We start from the raw sequence: 20973 nt of genomic DNA, 5'->3' as shown, positions 1-20973 counted from the left end.
GTTTCCCACTTGTTGAGGTCCATCCCTAAGGCCTTCAGATCCCTCTTGCAGATGTCCTTGTATCGCAGCTGTGGTCTACCTGTAGGGCGCTTTCCTTGCACGAGTTCTCCATAGAGGAGATCCTTTGGGATCCGGCCATCATCCATTCTCACGACATGACCAAGCCAACGCAGGCGTCTCTGTTTCAGCAGTGAATACATGCTAGGGATTCCAGCTCGTTCCAGGACTGTGTTGTTTCGAACTTTGTCCTGCCAGGTGATGCCGAGGATGCGTCGGAGGCAGCGCATGTGGAAAGCGCTCAGTTTCCTCTCCTGTTGTGAGCGAAGAGTCCATGACTTGCTGCAGTACAGAAGTGTACTCAGGACGCAAGCTCTGTAGACCTGGATCTTGGTATGTTCCGTCAGCTTCTTGTTGGACCAGACTCTCTTTGTGAGTCTGGAAAGCGTGGTAGCTGCTTTACCGATGCGCTTGTTTAGCTCGGTATCGAGAGAATGAGTGTCGGAGATCGTTGAGCCAAGGTACACAAAGTCATGGACAACCTCCAGTTCATGCTCAGAGATTGTAATGCAGGGAAGTGAGTCCACATCCTGAACCATGACCTGTGTTTTCTTCAGGCTGATTGTCAGTCCAAAATCTTGGCAGGCCTTGCTAAAACGATCCATGAGCTGCTGGAGATCTTTGGCAGAGTGGGTAGTGACAGCTGCAACGTCGGCAAAGAGGAAGTCACGCAGACATTTCAGCTGGACTTTGGATTTTGCTCTCAGTCTGGAGAGGTTGAAGAGCTTTCCGTCTGATCTGGTCCGGAGATAGATGCCTTCTGTTGCAGTTCCAAAGGCCTGCTTCAGCAGGACAGCGAAGAAAATCCCAAACAAGGTTGGTGCAAGAACACAGCCCTGCTTCACTCCGCTTCGGATGTCAAAAGGGTCTGATGTGGAGCCATCGAAGACAACAGTGCCCTTCATGTCCTTGTGGAAGGATCTGATGATGCTGAGGAGCCTGGGTGGACATCCAATCTTGGGGAGAATCTTGAAGAGGCCGTCTCTGCTGACCAGGTCGAAAGCCTTTGTGAGATCTATGAAGGCTATAAAGAGTGGCTGTCGTTGTTCCCTGCATTTCTCCTGCAGTTGTCTAAGGGAGAATACCATATCAGTGGTGGACCTGTTGGCTCGGAATCCACACTGCGATTCTGGATAGACGCTCTCTGCAAGTACCTGGAGCCTCTTTAGTACAACTCGGGCAAACAGCTTTCCTACAACGCTAAGGAGAGAGATGCCGCGGTAGTTGTTGCAGTCACCCCTGTCACCTTTGTTCTTGTACAGCGTGATGATGTTTGCATCCCTCATGTCTTGAGGTACTCCACCTTCTCTCCAGCAGAGACAGAGGATTTCATGCAGCTCAGTGACGATGATCTCTTTGCAGCATTTTAGGACTTCAGCAGGGATGCTGTCTTTTCCAGGTGCCTTGCCAAAGGCAAGGGAGTCCAGGGCCACGTGAAGTTCTTCTAGGGTTGGTTCACTGTCAAGCTCTTCCAGCACAGGCAGGCACTCAATGTTGTTCAGTGCTTCTTCGGTGACTACATTTTCTCTGGAATATAGCTCAGAGTAGTGCTGCACCCAGCGTTCCATCTGCTGCGCCCGATCCTGGATGACCTCGCCTGTGGCAGACTTCAGAGGGGCAATTTTCTTCTGTGTTGGACCTAGGGCCTGCTTGATACCATCATACATCCCCTTGATGTTGCCCGTGTCAGCTGCTATCTGTATCTCGGAACAGAGCTGGAGCCAGTAGTCGTTAGCACATCTCCTGGCAGTCTGTTGGACTTTGCTGCGAGCAGTTCGGAGGACCTGCAGGTTGTGCTCACTGGGACAGGCCTTGTATGCTGCTTGAGCTCTCCCCTTTTCCTCAATGACTGGTGTCAACTCCTCAGAGTGGGCTTCAAACCAGTCTGCCGCCTTGTTGGTCTTCTTGCCGAATATGGACAAGGCGGTGTTGTAAACGGCATTCTTGAAATGTTCCCATCTGTTGGATGCGTTTGCGTCGGCCGGGCCTGGAAGAGATTCCTCAAGCGCTTGTGCAAATTCCTCCACTTTTCTCTGATCCCGGGTCTTGCTGGTATCAATGCGAGGTCTTCCTTCCTTTTTTGTGTGATACAGTCGCTTTGTTTGCAGTTTCACTCTGCTGCATACCAGGGAGTGGTCAGTGTCGCAGGCAGCACCATGATAACTGCGTGTGATCTTGATGCTGGGAAGGCTGGAGCGTCTGGTGAGGATCAGGTCGAGCTGGTGCCAGTGCTTTGATCTTGGATGTCTCCAAGAGACTCTATGTTGGGGCTTTGTGTTGAAGAACGTGTTGCTGACACAGAGACCGTGATGACAGCAAAACTCTAGCAGGCGTTGGCCATTTTCGTTCATCCTCCCAGTGCCAAACTGACCTAAGCAAGTGGGCCATGAACTGTTATCAGCACCAACTCTAGCATTGAAATCGCCGAGGATGAACAATGGCTCTTTTACAGGGATTTTCTTGACAGTGGTGGCCAGGTCATCATAGAATTTGTCTTTGGCTTCTGCTGGAGACGACAGAGTCGGTGCATAAGCACTGATGAGAGTGATAGGTCCTGCTGATGACTGGAGCTGCAGGGACAAAATTCTTTCACTTCCCACAGTAGGTGGGATGATGGATTTCAGCAGGGTATTTCTGACCGCAAAGCCAACGCCATCTTCCCTGGTTTCGTTTGGTGGTTTTCCCTGCCAGAAAAATGAGAAATTTCTCTCCTTGACAGATCCGGAATCTGGCAGCCTAGTCTCTTGAAGGGCGACAATGTCCATCTGCAGTCTGCTCAGCTCCATGTCGATGACAGCTGTTTTGCGTGCGTCGTCTATTTCTTGCAGGTCATCAGAGAAGCCAGGTGTCATTGTCCTAACGTTCCAGGTGCCCAGCTTTAGGGCAGTAGTTTTCTGTTTTCTGTTGCATGGTGCAGAGTTGTCGATCCGCTTGTCGGTTTTCACCCTAAACCCCACGCACCCCATGAGGTTAACGGACCGTGGCGAGGCAACACCTTACTGGCTGGGGACTGCCCAGCTTAAGGCGGGCGGTAGCTGCCCAATGAGATGCAATGATCTCTCCCACCGTCGGAAGCAGCCCCTGGCGTCATGCTCTACGCCAATCGAGCAAAGACTTATAACCGGTAAACTGCTGCTTCCCGTGTTGTGCCGACGCCGTATGGCGAAGTTGGAGTGTCCTCTCCAGTGCGCGAAGCCTGGGTAAAGAAGGTATGGAGGATAGGCTGTTACCCATGCAGCAAATCCCCCCTCTCCACGTCGCTGGAATGGTCCAATGGAAAGGCAGAAGCCAATACGGTTGGTTCCAGCGGCGTCGCAGGAGTTGCCAGAACGTGACTGTGTTCAGCCATGAACTGCCTAAGGGACTCCGGCTCCTGATTTTGCCTCGAGGTTGACTCCTGAAGCCTTTTCCAGAACTGGATGTAGCCACAAGGCAGTGGAGGTTTGAGGTCAGAGTTTCCTTCTCTTAGATGAGCTGCCTTCCTAGGCTGACGAGTCCCATCTCCCAAGACTACTCCTATACAAAAGAGTAGGCCATCTGGTGGCCCTCAGAGCCTCACTTTGGAGGGGAGAAGCCAATCACACCCCAAGGCAGTCTGGCAAGTCAGTCAGAAAAGACACAAGGCACATCCCAAGAGACAGCATGGCAGCACCTGGGCTGAGTGCGCACAAGATGGGAAGATGACAGTGTCACATCTTTTAAAGACCCCCCCCCATCCCACACAAGAAGGTGGGAAAGCCAAGAGCCAAGACAGCGAACACCCCAACCCACATCTTTCTGTCCCATAGCAAGGTCACCTGGGCCTCTTCTGCTCAGTTGGGAGTCCTTAACACATTCTTATGTACTGTCCTTGTGGATAAAGTCTGAGATAGCAGATCCCTGCACTCATTCCTCCAGCAAGGCAAGAATTTATTGGAGCTCCCTTTGTTAGCAGAGTTGGACACTGTCAAGAACAAGCTGTTCCAAAGTAATCATATCTCCTTTTGGGGCAGAATGACAAGCCTGGTAAACTGTGGCAATGCAGTGGACATAATGTACCTAGATTGCAACAAAATATTTGACAAACTCTCCCATTATATTCTTGTGGATGGAGTGGTAAAATCAGAGCTAGATGGCATGGCTGTTAGGTGGGTCCAAAGCTGGTTGAAGAACCATTCCCTACTGAGTCGTACTAACAGCTCAACTTGGAGCTGTTTAGTACCTGGAAGGAGGTAGCAAGTGGATTGCCACCAGGCTCTTGGATATTGTGCTGTTCAACATTTTTTTTGAAATAACCTGGATGATGGAGGGACTGCTTATCTAACCTACAGTTGACACAAGAACCGGGGAGGGGCAGGGAAGTACCTTGGAAGACCAAATCAGGATTCAGAATTATCTTACAGACTCGACAAATGTAAACTCCTGCATGTATGAACAAAAGAAACAGAGGCAAAAATACAGGGAAACATGGCTTGGCAGCAGCATGTGTGAAGAGGATCTAGGTGTTGTAGTGGATTACAAGCTGATGCAGTGTGATACAGCTGAGGAAAAAATCCCACTGCGCAGCTAGTATTTGTTTCACTCTCTACTGAAGTAGTCAGACCTCACCTGGAATACTGCATCCAGTTCTTGGGACCACATTTAATGAGGGATATTGATAAACAGCAGTGGGTTAATGGAAGGGCAAATAAGATGGGGAGGGGTCTGGAAGTCCTATGACAAATGGTTAAAAGAGGTTAGCCTGGAGAAGAAAAGGCAAAGGGGTGATATTTAATTTAATGTATTTATTTATCTCCCGCTTTATCTCCCAAGTAGGCATTCAATGTGGCTTACAAAAAGTCAGTAAAAACATAAAATACAATATAAAAATATAAATATTAAGAGTCCCTTAAAAAAGTATATACCAGTAATCTAAAAATCTAATTACAAGCCAGGAGCAGAGAGCGGAGGAACCAGCAAACACTAAAAAGAACACACGCTCATGAAACTAATGCTTAGAAACTTTAAATATCCGTATTAAAAAGGCAGAACCTCAGAAGGTGAGAGTAAACGAACTGTCTTTAAGCCCCACTGGAAAGCCTCTAAGGAGGGAGCTGTTCATAAACTGAAAGACATGGTAGCATTCTTCAAGTATCGAGAAGACTTGCTCTCCGTGGCTCCCAAGCATAGGACTAAGACCAATGAATTGAAACTACAGGGAATCAGATTTTGGCTGGACTCCCAACGGTTAGAGCCCTCCCGCACTGGTACAGTCTGCCCTGTACAGTTTTCAAGCAGACATCCACCCGTCAGGGATGCTGTTGCAGTTTCCTGCACTGAGCAAGGGGGTTGGACTAGTTGATCTCCAAAGTACTTTCAAACTCTAACATTCTATGATTCTGTGATCCAATTCAGGTCACGTCATCACCAGGCCAAGTCACAACACCTTTGGGCACAAAGTAGTCACTTGAAAATCCTATCCACGTCAGCTGGCTGAATGCATTTTGAGCACCTACACACACTAGCAAATGCCCTTGTGCTCTGCGCCAACCCAAAAGCCTGCTCCTGCACATGGGGTGACAGCAGGAGCACATGACCAGGTGAGACAAAGGTCAGGAACTCTGCAACACACACCGGGAACCTCATGACCTGAGCCAGGGGACCAGCTTAGTAGAGTTAGCATAGAATGAGAGCAAACCTCAGTGCCCTCCTTAGGTCCAAAAGATGGGCAGCAAGTCTGGCAGAGGTTGTGCATCTTTGCTAGGAAGCACATGGTTGAGGTTCACTCTGTAGGAGCCTGCCGTTTTTGGACCCACTCCTAAACCGTACCCATTTAGCACCCTGATACTCAGGGCCCTAGAGAGCAACACTGTGCATACATTTGGTCTTCCATCTATCCCACCCACTGCTGCAGTGCTGAGTTATTCCAAGAGATCGCTGCAGCTTCTGCGGCCAAGTATTCCCCGAAAGAGGGTGGGGGACAATACACAAGAAGCTGATTTCAGAATGAAACTGTTTCATCCAGCAAGAAAGATGGCAAACAGAATAAAGACAAGAATTCCAGCAACAGACCGATGCTGTTCCCCAGTTCTGCTGTGTCTGTGTCTTGAGCAGCTTATAAATATCCTCCACAGAATCAGTTTCATTCCATGTACTGTGTAGCACACAATTTCAGTAGGAGTGAGAGTCTTCAGCTACCAGGCTTCTGCTCCCTCAGCCACACCCCTTCACTCTCTCCTCTCCTCTCCTGATATCCAAGGTATTTGCTGGAAAGAGATTTTTCAATTGGCTTTCCAGACATTGCTTGGCATTCTGCCCAGAGAAAGGAAAAGAGCTTGACGTGTTTGGGCAAGCGCTACAGAGCATGCTTGCCCAGTGGGGGATCTTGGGAAACCAGAGAAACAGCATCTGCTATCAACAGTAGCCCCAGCAAGGCTGAGCATATCAGCAGAAAGGTCTCTCACTTGGCAACACCTAGCGTTATTTTTCCTCTAAGAACATAAGAACAGCCCCACTGGATCAGGCCATAGGCCCATCTAGTCCAGCTTCCTGTATCTCACAGCGGTCCACCAAATGCCCCAGGGAGCACACCAGATAACAAGAGACCTCATCCTGGTGCTCTCCCCTACATCTGGCATTCTGACTTAACCCATTCCTAAAATCAGGAGGTTGCGCATACACATCATGGCTTGTACCCCATAATGGATTTTTCCTCCAGAAACTCGTCCAATCCCCTTTTAAAGGCGTCTAGGCTAGACGCCAGCACCACATCCTGTGGCAAGGAGTTCCACAGACCGACCACGCGCTGAGTAAAGAAATATTTTCTTTTGTCTGTCCTAACCCGCCCAACACTCAATTTTAGTGGATGTCCCCTGGTTCTGGTATTAAGAAAATTAATACCAGAACCAGAAATTCTAGAAAATTCCTCTGGATTTGAGAGCAGAGCTTGCTTCGAAATACAGGCCCCAGAAGTATTCTGGTAATGTCCCTGCAATGGCAGCAGACGCAGCACAATTGGGTCACAACGTGCCATGTGAAACTGCTTCCACCACAGCAGGACTGTGGCCTCTCCCCATTTGGCCTCCAATTTGTCACAACCACTTTCATCTCCTGAAGCTGCTGAGCCTGAGAGATCCAAGCCTTTCCCAGTCCTCCTAATCTGAATTCTCCAGAGATGCCCAGAATTCAACACAGTACCTTCTGTAAGCAAACCATTTGGTACACCACTGGCCTGTGATAGTACTCCATGACAAGAAAGATAACCATGCAAGAGCTGCGATGAGACAATAAGGGACCAATTCAGGGGACTGGACAAGTTTCTGGAGGAAAAATCCATTACAGGTTACAAGCCATGATGTGTATGTGCAACCTCCTGATTTGAGAAATGGGCTATGCCAGATGCAAGGGAGGGTACCAGGATGCAGGTCTCTTGTTATCTGGTGTGCTCCCTGGGGCATTTGGTGGGGCCGCTGTGAGATACAGGAAGCTGGACTAGATGGGCCTATGGCCTGATCCAGTGGGGCTGTTCTTATGTTCTTATGACACACGGCAGAGCCAAACTGGTTACATGGAACCAATGACTGCACACTCATTGGGGAGCTGCAACCAAGCACAGCTCTCAAACAAACATACCTGTGGTAAGGAGTCATGGCTTATAGGAAGATCATTTGCTTTGCATGCAGAAGGTCCTGGGTTCAACTTCTTAAAACATATGTCCAAAACCTTGGAGAGTTGCTGCCAGTCAGTGCTGACAGTACAGTTCAACCTTGGCATCTGGGGAGGAGCGGGGTTCTGTTCCTTGCAGATGCTGAAAACTGTGGATAATGAAATCTGCAGTGGGGGAAGGGGTTGGCATCCTGCTCCCAGGTGGTGGTCTGAACCTGGGGAGGCCACACTGCCTTGGAAGACCTTAGAAGTGCACTTCAGGTTTTTGGAAAAACCCAAAGTGCACTTCTAAGGCCTTCCAAGGGCCTTCAGAAGCCTTCTGAGACTCGGCCTCCCTGAGCCTCAGACCACCTCCTGGGTGTGATCGGAAGATTCTTCCAGTCACAACAGGGAAGTATAGGTTGGCCTCCTGTTCAGGACCTGCAGTGGGTCAAATTCACTTGTCCCCGAATCAGTGGATAAGGAGACACAAACTATACTGTACTAGATGAACCAAGGGTTCAGCTGACTAGAAGGCAGCTGCCTACAGTACCAGGACACATGTTTGCAAACACATGTTTTTCACTGTTGCAATTCTTAAGTATTTATTTACTTAACTGTATTTCTACCCCGCCTTTCTCCCCAAAGGGACCAACTGAAGTACACACTGGAACCATCTTAGGTGTACATTCAGAGCTGGTACATGAGAATTGGTATACTACAGTGGCTGAGTTGCAAATTAGGCCTCCTCCTGTTCAGATCTCATCTCTGCCATGAATCCACCAGGTGGCCTTAGGCCAGCCTCTCCCCTCAGCCTCAGTCCTCCCAGCTGCAACACAGGCATATTACTACAACTCCATAAGGTGAGTAAATAAGAACAGGATAAAACATGCAAACTTCTCTGAACATCCAAAAGCACTGCAGCAATGCTAACCATTGTTATTTAATTTAAAAACTGTAAGTGTGTGAATTGATTCCTGGACATAGGAAGAGCCCTGCTGGATCAGACCAAAGGGGGTCCATCCAGTTCAGTTTCCTGTAGCTTACAGTGCCTCAGAGAGCACACAAGACTAGACACCTGCAACCTGGTGCCATTCCCTTGCACCTGGCATTCTGCAGTAGCCTAAAACCTGGAGGTTGTACATACCCATCACAACTAGTAACCAGTGATGGACAGAAATCTGTCCTTTAAAGGCATTTAGGCCAGACTCCATAAACATCCTGTGACAAGGAGTTCCACAGACTAATTACATACTGGGTAAATAAATATTTTCTTTTGTTTTAATTTTCTCAACACAAATTTCGTGGATGCCCTGTTTCTGGTGTTGGGTACAGGGGAAAATAAGATCCCTCTATCTACTCTACCCATCCCATGCATAATTTTATATGTCTCAATCACGTCCCCCCTCAGGCACCTTTTTTCTAGACTGAAGGGCCCCAGATGTTGTGCCCTTTCCTCGTAAAGGAGATGCAGCAGCCTAGTATTCATTTTAGTTGGTCTCTTCTGCACTAAACGGCGGCGGCGGCGACAGGTATTTATATACCGCCTTTCTTGGGCTTTATTCAAGACTTTATTCAAGGCGGTTTACATAGGCAGGCTTATCCAAATCCCTTATTAAATAGGGATTTTTACAATTGAAAGAAGGTTCTCTCTTTCAAGAACCACTACATTCAGGTGTTTCATTCCGATCTGGCTTCACATTCTGGCCTCCATCCTCCCACGCTCAGAGCAGATGGAATTGCTCGGCTTCAGCTTGTCAGCTGCTCCAAGGTCGCACGGTGCCGGTGGCCTCGAACTGGCGACCTTGTGGATGTTATCTTCAGGCAGACGGAGGCTCTACCCTCTAGACCAGACCTCCTGCCCAGGAGTGTTCCAGATGCTGGAAAAAAGAACTCTCTCTGGCGAGTAGCCATGGGGGCTATGAGGGAGTGGAAAAGACACTGTTAGCCCTTCAGTCCCAGAAACAAACACCTGGAAAAGCCGCTGTAACCACTCTGAGCAGGATCTCCGTCCAATGAATACATTCACTACTCCATAATTGTGAGGGCCCCTGTACTGCACAAACTGGAACAGATGAAGCAGCACGCCCAGCCCTGTCCCAATCAGGTGTACCAGCAATGCGTGACGCAAAACACACACAAGCAACCCTCCAACTGCAGTCTTACTCAGAATTTCTTTTAATTGGATAACAAAACTATCCCGCCTTACGGCAGTGCTGAGGCCATACTTTCTCCCGAATGACTACCAAAGCACAAGTTCTAACACAACGCAGAAAAGACTCCCAAACAAGGATGTCAAAGTAGCACCTCCCATGCTACTGTTTGCCTGACAGTTACCGAGACAAGCAGAGACTCATCAACTCAAGGTCACCACCGTGACCCAGTTAGAAAGGATCTGTTCTGTTGTAAGCAATTGTGTGAATGCTAAGCAGGCTGACTGGTAGTCCATCCTTGAGGCTCCCTGCCCCCATCCTTCATGACCTCACTGATGATGCTCCATGCTCCAGAAAGTCAAGATCACCAGAATTCACGGCACCAATAGACAACCAGTCCAGGTTGCTAACAAGAGAAGTCTGCTAGGAGCACCACTGTGAAACCTGCAAGTAATCAGCTGGAATTAAAAATGAGCAGCAAGAAAAAATGCCCTGAAAAGTCAAGTACCTGCAACGTGTCAAAAGAATGACAAAATGGGCCCTTTGTGAGAGAAGGAAGCAATTAACTCCCAGTGTGTGCTGGGACTGCAGGAACCTCTTTGTTGGCACCTGCAGGAGGGAGCAAAATGGTTGTGACACACTGATGGGTGACAAATAGCACCATCAGAGAACAAAGGCTGCAGGGCGGGCGGGGGGGGGGGGGAAGCACTAGAGGATCAAAGGGTCTGCTGGCATTTGACTAGGAGTACTGGGGGTGTGGTCAGGGTGGTCCTTACGTATTGTCGTCCCCCATGCATGTTCCCTTCCCAACAAGCATGTTCCTACTTGTAGAACATTCCACAAGCAGGAAGCAGGTACATTGCAAGAGTAGGTGGCGAATGGCCGCAGCAAGTGAGCCAAGCCACAAACCCTCAGGGGTGGCCTATTTTCGTCAGCACTGAGGCCCAGACCAAACAAAAAGCCCCTCCAGAAATCATTTTCTAAGGAAGAGCTGCTTTTCTGAGTTTTGATGTGAAGGGCAGCTGCTTGGGTGCCTGCTTTGAGGCTTGCTTCTATGCTTACCTACTCAGAAACAAGCCCCAAGATGTGGCTGGGCGCTTGCTCCCACCCAAACAAGCCAGCTTCCCATGCACACTGGCACAGTCAGACATGCACTGTAAACACCAAGCACATGGAACTTGCTGGCCCTTGCAGGAGCAGGTCACTCAATGCCCTCAGAAAGCCAAACGCACGCTCTGGGGGAAGATCCTGCCCCTTTCAGTGGACTGGGAGTGCTGCTGGGAGACACCAGAAGTTCCCCAAAGAATGATTGGCAGTGCTGGAGAAGGAATGAGTGCAGATTTTTCCACAAAATAAACCCCAAAATTGGAATGAAAGTGTGGTTGTAAATCCCAGGCGGGTAAATCTACACTTTGGGAAATGACAGTGTTCAGCCGAGCATGTACAGAATGTCTTTCCCAGTCCATCAAGTAAATGCAGCTTATCCATCAATACCACCTCCACCACTGCAACTTCCAGGCAACAATTATGCTTCCTCTCTGCCCACCCTCCACCCCCACTTTGCAAACCAATGTTGAGGAGGAGGCTGCCAGGGATTTATCATCTCATTGTTCTGTCTGCTACTGTCTCTTTCCTTCTGCAGAGTGGAGAGGGTTGGCTACCCTGACCACTTTGGGATTAATTTTCTGTTCTACAGTAGGGGCTAAAAGGAATATGGCATTACGGAAGATGCTGGTGGTTTGAAATGAGCATTTGCTTTAGCACTTTTTACAGTAACGGGAAAAATGCGGGTTGGGAGACCCACATGTTCAGGCTCTTGCACGCAGCCCATGCTACTTTCCACTCCTCCCAACACCAACTTCCAATTTCCTCCAGGACGTTCAGGGTAGCATATGTGGTTCTTTCCCACCCCACTCCTTTAAGCCTCACAGGTAGCCAGTTTTATGTCCGAATGGGGATTTAAGCCCCACAGCTCCCCAGTCCTTGCCCACCACCATCCTGGCTCCAAGTTCATACAGAAGAGCCTTCAATAAGGGACATATCTGCCTGGGCAATGGAAGCCTCTATGTTCTCCCCTGAAGGAGCAGGTCTCTCTCTCTGTTTCACTGGCCCAATTCAGACATGCAATTTCACGCAACCGCATTTCATGCAACATCTAAACTCAGGCAGCTGTGCACCCTCCTCTGCAGATCCTGGCTTGTTTGCACACTTGAGTTAGAATAAGCCAGGAACAGATTCAGACATCCTGGCAGATTCTAGCACCTTCTAAGGTACTCGTGAGCCCAGCAGATGCTGTGTGAAGCCAACAATGTCATTATCTCCGTCCTCTTACACCAGCCCTGAAAGACTAATCAGGAACTGTCCTGATGACACAGACAGGGACTGGAGAGAGGAAAGGACGGCCCTAATAATCTTGGGAGTAGGCCCCACTTTCCTGGGAGTAGGCCCCACTGAACACAATGGGGCCTTTGTTTGAGTAGACATTCAAAGGACTGCATGGTTAGGCCACCAAGCAAGATTATGGTTAAGGCAAGGCCGGAAAGAGAGGCATCCAGGATCACTGCTCAGTCAGACATCACAAGACACGTTCCTAGGACATCTGTCATCAAGTACTTTCATCATATCTAAAATCTTTCTACTGGGCACCTAAATCATTACAGGTTTCCTTCCTTTTTCCTTCCTTTTCTCTGTACTTGGATGAACTTGCCTTACAGTGAACCTAGCTCAGTACTGCCTGCAGAGAAGGGTCAATTGCTCTCTAGGGTCTCGGACAGTGGTCTTCCCCAGCCCTACCTGGAAAAGCAGCCAGCAACTGAACCCACATTCCTGGCAGTTCCTCTGCCACCAAGTGACTTGCCCATTCCACTGACTGCCTCGTCCTGAAGTGATGCCTAGAGCCCCCTCGGTGGATTCCAACTCCTTGCTGTTGGCTGCCACTGACAGTATGCACCAAAAGAGGTCCAGGCGCATTCTTCACCATTACCACCACCACCACCACCATTATTTCTTCACCATAACCACCACCACCACCACCACACACACCCCTTATTTGGGAACTGAAAACATACTGGGCTGAGGCACCTTCCTTATGAGGAGAGGCTACAGCATTTGGGCCTCTTCACTCTAGAAAAGAGGTGCCTGAGAGGTGACATGACTGAGACATACAGAATTATGCATGGGAAGGATAGAGTGGATAGAGAGATGCTCTTTTCCCTCTCACATAGTGCCAGAAAGTGCCAGATCAGACGGAAAGCTCTTCAACTTCTCCAAAGTCCAAAGTCCAGCTGAAATGTCTGCGTGACTTCCTCTTTGTCGACGATGCAGCTGTCACTACCCACTCTGCCAAAGATCTCCAGCAGCTCATGGATCATTTTAGCAAGGCCTGCCAAGATTTTGGACTGACAATCAGCCTGAAGAAAACACAGGTCATGGTTCAGGATGTGGACTCAACTCCCTGCATTACAATCTCTGCGCATGAACTGGAGGTTGTCCATGACTTTGTGTACCTTGGCTCAACGATCTCCGACACTCTTTTTCTCGATACCGAGCTAAACAAGTGCATCGGTAAAGCAGCTACCACGTTTTCCAGACTCACAAAGAGAGTCTGGTCCAACAAGAAGCTGACGGAACATACCAAGATCCAGGTCTACAGAGCTTGCGTCCTGAGTACACTTCTGTACTGCAGTGAGTCATGGACTCTTCGCTCACAACAGGAGAGGAAACTGAACGCTTTCCACATGCGCTGCCTCCGACGCATCCTCAGCATCACCTGACAGGACAAAGTTCCAAAAAACACAGTCCTGGAACGAGCTGGAACCCCCTGCATGTATGCACTGCCTGCGTTGGCTCGGTCATGTCGTGAGAATGGATGATGGCCGGATCCCAAAGGATCTCCTCTATGGAGAACTTGTACAAGGAAAGCGCCCTACAGGTAGACCACAGCTGCGATACAAGGACATCTGCAAGAGGGATCTGAAGGCCTTAGGAATGGACCTCAACAAGTGGGAAACCCTGGCCTCTGAGTGGCCCGCTTGGAGGCAGGCTGTGCAGCATGGCCTTTCCCACTTTGAAGAGACACTTGGCCAACAGTCTGAGGCTAAGAGGCAAAGAAGGAAGGCCCATAGGCAGGGAGACAGACCAGGGACAGACTGCACTTGCTCCCGGTGTGGAAGGGATTGTCACTCCCGAATTGGCCTTTTCAGCCACACTAGATGCTGTTCCAGAACCACCATTCAGAGCGCGATACCATAGTCTTTCGAGACTGAAGGTTGCCAGCACATTAGTGCCAGAACCAGGGGACATCCACTAAAACTGTTGGGAGAGTTAGGGCAGACAAAAGAAAATATTTCTTTACTCAGCGTGTGGTTGGTCTGTGGAACTCCTTGCCACAGGATGTGGTGATGACATCAGACCTAGACGCCTTTAAAAGGGGATTGGACAAGTTTCTGGAGGAAAAATCCATTACGGGTTACAAGCCATGACGTGTACGTGCAACCTTCTGATTTTAGAAATGGGTTATGTCATAAGGCCAGATGCAAGGGAGGGCACCAGGAGGCAGGTCTCTTGTTATCTGGTGTGCTCCCTGGGGCATTTGGTGGGCCGCTGTGAGATACAGGAAGGTGGACTAGATGGGCCTATGGCCTGATCCAGCTAGGCTGTTCTTACGTTCTTGTGTTCTTATTAAGAGCATTTTTGCACCATGCCAAGAATACAGAAGCCAGAACTGGGGGGATCAAACCAGAAACAAGAGTGGGCAGGAGGAGAAATGGACCTTCTATAATTTGAGAAAGCCAAGAGAGTGGAATTTGCCTCATACAGACCCAGGTTAAACTTCAGGCTGTCCCCAAACTCACTAGATAGCCCTGGACAAGTCACTAGGTCTCCACCTTGCCTTTCCACAAGCCCATGACTGTGAAGAAGAATTAAAGTATAATTGTAAAGCATCTTGTGCACTGACAAAAAAATAATCACCTAGATTTGTGAGAATATTTTAGAAAGACCTACAAGGAGTAACAGGTCAAAATACAGGCCAAGAACAGTGTTTCCCTAGTTGCAGGGACTTCTCACGGGTTTACCTTTACTCCAAGGCAGTCTGCCAAGAGGGAGATACGCCAACCTTAGCTCTGAACCTGGAGAAACAGCAACCGGAAGAGCAGTTTCTGCTTAATTTGTTGAGCAGACTCAGGCTGGCCCAAAACAGAAGAGCTGCCTGCAGCCAAAACAGCCTCACAGACAAGCCCTCCTTGAAGCCTGGGCAGGGGGAAAGGCCTGCCGCAGGCTGCCACTCCACTTTTAAGCACTAGGTGTCACAACTCAGAATGTGCAGATTCCAATGGAACTTGAAAAATTTCACCGTCTGGCTGAACACCAGAACACCCGTCTCCCAGCAGCAAGAACAGGAGGACATCTGAAGGGCTCGCACAGGCAGCCAGGTCAAAAGCCCGAACATTAAGCAGAACACTTAGGGCACAATCCTAACCAACTTTCCATCAGTGGCACATCTGTGCCAATGGGGCATGTGCCGCATCCTGCAGTTAGGGCGCAGTCAAGGAGGCCTCCTCAAGATAGGGCAATGTTTATTCCCTTACCTTGGGAGTTGCATTGCCCTTATGTCAGTGCTGGAAAATTGGTTAGGATTGCGGCCTTAGTATTGGAAAAGGCACAGCTGGAGGTTATGCTGAGGACAGAAGCACACAGCCACTTTCACAAAAGTAACAATCCAAGGACCAAATTAGAAGGCAAAACTGCAACACAAATTGACCCTCAGGAATACAAACCCACGATTCTGCCAAGTACTGAGTCAAACTGTTGCTCCATCCAAGCCAGAGGATGCTAACAGACACAGGCTCTTTCCCGTCCAACTTGGAAAGTCCAGGGTTTGAACTAACGACTTCCTAGACAGCTCTGCCACTCAGCTACAGGGACCAACAAGGGGGCGAGGTGCAGTAAGAAAAGACACTCCCAATTCAAGAGCCTTGCAGCTCTTATCAAGGCAATCAAAAACCAATGCTTCATTTGCACAGCTCCTGTCCTTTTCTTTATCTCTGCTTTGGGCTCCAGGGGATTTGCCAACAGCCAATGCAAGGAACAGGCCACTTTCAACACTTCTATCCCACCCTTTCTCCAAGGAGCTCACAATTTCTGCTCTTTTATCCTCACAACAACCTTGCACAGTAGGTAAGGCTGAGAGATAAGGACTGATTCAAGGTTACCACTGAACTTCATGGCTAAGCGAGGACCTGAACCAGAACATAACAATCCTAATCCATCACACTGACTTTCATGACCCAAGACCACCCTGTCCCTCCTTAAATTGCCATGGCAAGCAAGACAACCAAAGGAGCCAAGACTGTCAAGGTCTGAGAGCTGCCTGGAAAGCATTTGTACCTGAACAGTCCACAAGGTGCATTAAGTTTCAGGTGCAAAGACTTGCTCTAGGGGTACTTCACATTCTTCAGATTTTATTGCAGGACTTCTGCAGGCACGATTTCCTTTGTTGCTTCCCATCTCCCTCCTGGTCACTTGGCCTTACCCACTGGCAATTGCTTCTCCCTGAACATCAGCTTGGAGAATCTCTCCAGCTCTGCCACCAACCCAAGGCTTACATGCAATTGTGTGCCTTTACCTGCCTTGCCAGGTCCACTCTGCTTCCTTCCTGGGCATACTGAGCACTTCTAAGAAATTAAAGCAAGGGTTGGAATAGCTTTGGACATAGGGAGTGGTTTCTCTGGAAAGCCACCTATTGCTGCCTCCCAGTCAATCTTTAATTAATAGTGACGCTGATCTGCTAATTGCTATTATTAATTATATTAATGATCACTGTTTGCAGTCTCAAGTGGATTGTGCAGCTAAGATGCTGAATTTGCAGCAAGAAACATGCTGTCTGTCTGGGCTTCCATGCTGAGAGAATTAGGTTGGAATCTCAGGAGGGAAAAGTCACTTCCGGAAAACTGCTCCATGTTCTCTTTCACCGCAGCCCATGTGAGTCTCCTCACCTGCTCTCCAGGATTACTGTCTGATGTTCACTCATCTGCATGTGCAAACAAGGAAGGTATCTGAAGCAGGCAGTGCTCTCTGGCACCTGTGATGCCTGCAAAGCCAGAGCGATGCACCACTCAGGATGGGCACCAGTGAGAAGGGGAGGATAACATGCCATGGAGAAATAATAGCCACTGCCTCATTCAGCTTATGTGTTTGAGGAAGCTGTTGCAGCCTGGGGAGGGGGGAGAGACCCAGGGCCATCTGCACAGCAGATTAAAACCTCCTGTTCACATTCCAGTTAACTCTTTGCACTGCTTCAGTGATGAGGCCCAATTCTGCTCAGTAACCAGGGCTGGCCAGCAAACGTGGCTTATGAGTTGGATCAGGCCATTGGGACTGCTGGGAGTCTTGTCAGGATCCGACTGAAGAATGTCAGGGTAGACAAGCAACTAGACTAGGAAAGAATTCCAAGAAGATCAGAAGTTCAGGGAAAGGAGGAAAAAAATGCCCCCTCCCCAAGTCAGGCAGGCAGGACAAGTTAGAGTCACTTGATATGGAATTGGACCCAAACAGTCCACTGATGCCAGGACAGCCAGCTGAGACTGGCAGCAGTGCTCTGAAGCCTGCTGGCAGAGGAAAGGGTCTTTGACCTTTTCCCAGTCCTGCTCTCTCCAATGCTTTTACCCGATACTTTAAGACGCAAGCTCAGAGCCTGCTGAGAGGTGCACTCCAGCTGCTCATACACTCTGCAAAATACTGGTCAGCCTGCCAGTGCTTTATCCCTACTCCCTTTTGCAGAAAGACCCAGAAGGCTGGAGCTCATGTAAACAGATCAGCCAACCAATGCTCCTTATGCAACACCATCCATGAACCCAGCACTTTACGAAGACAGGTCAGAAGGACAGGTCCCTGCCCTGAAGATGAGAATACAAAGGTGACATCAGGGGAAGTGGAGGCGAAGAGGTGGGGTAAACAGGGGAAATATATGCCCCTGTTTCAGTCATATCAGGGGAGAGGAATGAGTCCCAACTGAGCCACATCCCAGGATCCTTTCAGTAGAATTAGCTAGCAAGTAGTGTCATGAGTTCGACAGGAGGAGGCCCCTCTGGCCTAGCATCTCTCTCTCCCCCCCCTCATCCCCCCCTCTCTGCATCTAGCCACGGCAACAGAGGTGCCTGCTTTTCAGGGCAGAAGAGGCCAACTCCTCATAACTTTACACAGAGCAAGTGCTCTCCAAGCTGCAGTGACAGCACCCTCAGCATTCACTCCAAGAAGGGCCATCCCGGGTGCCTGTGGAGCTGCCAGAGGGCTGCCGGATGCGTCCTCCCTCTCCTCCCCAGCACAAACAGTCACAACCACAGGCACCAAAGCAACACAATGCTTCCAAGTTGGGGAAAGTAGAATTGCAACCACACAACAGGAGCAGCTGCTTGTCAGGGGGATAGCGGCAGCTCAGCCCAGGCAGGCAAGCCAATGCAAGCTTCCAAGTAGACATTCTCCTTCAGAAACCAAACTGAACAAAAGCAAAACACCAGAGAGAGAACGAAGAGTGGACAAAAGCTGAAAGCTCACTGTATTTTTTTTTAACATATATAGTCTCATGACTTTACTCAAGATTGCTTCAAGTTTAAAAATTCAGGGGAAGAGATCCACCATCCTGGGCTCGTACTCCCTCCCACCTCCACCAGGTACTCCGGCAGAGTTCACCGACTTACACCACTGCTCAGGCAGCTCTGTCTATTAGGCCAGAGGTCTCCAAACTTTTTGGCCAGGGGTCCACATGAAATATCTGGCGTAGTGCTGGGGGCCAGAAACAAACTTAAATTTAAATAAATTAGAGATGGTACTTAGATGAATGAATAAATGAATGAGTGGGCTCATTCACTCAGCTTCTCTGGCCTTCAAAACACCCCTCAGATGCAATCAGAGCACAGCTCTGGTCATGTTCTGTTGAGTGGACCAGAGGCTTTCAGGGGACAAGAGGCTGGCCACGGGCCAGATAGAGGCTCGCTGCGGGCCGCATCTGGCCCCCAGGTCGGGGTTTGGAGACCCCTATATTAGGCCATGCTGCCAGCTTATTTGTGGACCCAACACAGAGAACAGTGACCTCTGCACAACTCTATCCAAGGAAGGCCTCCAAGTCTTGCCTCTTCTGACACCCCTGTATTACCTTTCAGTTTCTTCTTTGACAGTGGCAAACTGAGATGGCTGGCGGTTGGGTCGATTCTGCTCCGGCGCCTTCTCCCCACCCTCCAGCTCCTGCTCTAGGGAAGAGCTGGTGCTGCCTTCCCGGCTGACATTGCTGCTGCGCCCAGGGCTGTTCTCGGTGGAGGCTCGAGGCGACTCGGTGTTCTGCTTCAGGGTCTGGAGCTTTGCCAGGGGGATGATATCACAGTTCTGTGGGCGGTGCCATACTGTCCGCTGGGTGGTGGCATTGTAGTAGTAGAAGCGCGAGGTGTTGGGGTCGAAGAGCTCCCACCACTGGTTCTCGCTGGTGCGCTTGATGCGGACACCAGCAGGCGGGTCCCAGACACACTCCCCTGTGATCAGGTTGGCATACATGCGCTCCCGCGTACGAGGCTCGATGATTTCTACCCATTCCAGTCTAGAGGGGAAGAAAAGACACAGAGAGAAAGAAATTCAGAAGTTGACATTTCTCTGTATCATGGTCTTTAAGAAGCTCAGAGTGGGGAGTCCTTCCTCTCATTCCAGGAGAGGAACAAAAGGAGACGAGACTTCAAGGTGCAGAGCAGGTACTATGCCACCCAGGGTGTTTTGAGCATTGTCAGGGGAATTCCGATTCAGCTCTTTCAAAGAGAGACCAGAACTATCTTCCACACCACCTTCTTCTCCCATCACTCCACAACAGGTCAGGCCTAGAATTGCTTCACTTCAGAAAACACAAAGCACTACAGGAACATTTTGAAAAATGGACCCCATGCAAGGCACTACAATGTAACTGACACACAGTCACAGATAACACAGGACTACAAAAAAACACCTTTTTTTAATTGCTAAGGATGCATCCACACACAACACAGGAATGGAGCATAACCCAATCCGAGGCAACCAGGCAAGGAACAAACCCTTCCCATCTCACAACTGTGCAGCCATCTCTCCTGGGAAGCACTTACCATTAGCTTTCAACTGAAGTTATTTGTTTCCTCATTTAAGAATAGCAAGAGGGGGCACAATCAGGATCTAAACCTCAGAAGGAAAAAACTACTGAAGCCCCTGTCCACCACTGCCATGGTTTTGCCCAGTTTCAACCCCCCACCCCACTATTTATTTTTAAAACTACCACCACAGCAGTTGCGTAACTATGCACATCTGCTGGGCCAATGTGAGATACAGGAAGCTAGACTAGATGGACCTTTGGCCTGATTCAGCAGGGCTTTTCTTATGGGCCTCCCGCATGCCAAGCAGGACCTCTGCCACTCTGCTATGTGCCCTCCCAACTCAGAAACAGATGGCTTCTCTTGATGCGAACAGTAAACATCACAATTCATCATGAAGCTTCAATAGCCAATGAAACTGATGTCTGAGCCAAGTAAAGAGATCCTGCATATTTGCTATCAGCTGTGAGAAAACCCAAGACATCCCCACACCACTTTCAGCGCAAAATTAAAAGAACATTTCTCTAATCAAAATATAGACACACCGTTTACACTTCTTTATCTTCTCCATATCCTGAGCTTGACCACGCTTTTCACAACCTGACATCTTTTGTGCAGCACCAGGTCTGTTCGGAACTAGCTTCCATGCTGTTCCCAGCCACAATCTACAGTGAACCCCAAAAGATCCCTCCATACAAATGCAGAGCTCAGGTGGCTCTGGGCATTTGTCATTATGCTCCTGATACAGACACATGCTGAATCCAGGAAAACATTCAAAAAGTCACCCTGCTGGATGCTTTAGCTAATTCAGACCATTCAGTTACAATAATTTTATCTCATGTCTCTCAGAAAGGCAGATGCTATACTGAAAGATTTGCCACAGTCACACAGAAGAGGGGAGCATTTACTTCTACAAATGCAACAGATGGTAAAAATGCACATCTGTGTTCAGATGTGCCATTGAGCCTATGGGGAGCCTTCAAACACCTGGTTCGCAGTTCTACCCAATGCTTGATTTTCATTCACCTGCATGATAGTGGAGTTTCAGAAAATCCTAATCAGTT

The 20973-nt window shown here is 49.1% G+C and overlaps 1 protein-coding gene across 4 annotated transcripts in view; it reads right to left on the bottom strand.

Moving 5' to 3' along the window:
• Positions 1 to 20973, bottom strand: part of ARHGAP39 (Rho GTPase activating protein 39) — a 202929-nt gene that overhangs the window by 107715 nt on the left and 74241 nt on the right. For all 4 annotated transcript variants that reach the window (XR_010794423.1, XR_010794422.1, XR_010794424.1 and 1 more), the window contains exon 2: positions 18964 to 19398. Coding sequence is in view for 1 of the 4 variants with exons in the window: in XM_066626498.1 (XP_066482595.1) it covers positions 18964 to 19398 (435 nt within the window). In the remaining 3 variants the exon portion in view is untranslated. The remainder of the gene's footprint in view (positions 1 to 18963; positions 19399 to 20973) is intronic.

This window comes from Tiliqua scincoides, chromosome 4, assembly GCF_035046505.1.
Source record: "Tiliqua scincoides isolate rTilSci1 chromosome 4, rTilSci1.hap2, whole genome shotgun sequence".
NCBI lineage: Eukaryota > Metazoa > Chordata > Lepidosauria > Squamata > Scincidae > Tiliqua > Tiliqua scincoides.
Note: the sequence above shows the minus strand (reverse complement) of the source record. Positions and strands in the feature narration are given on the sequence as shown.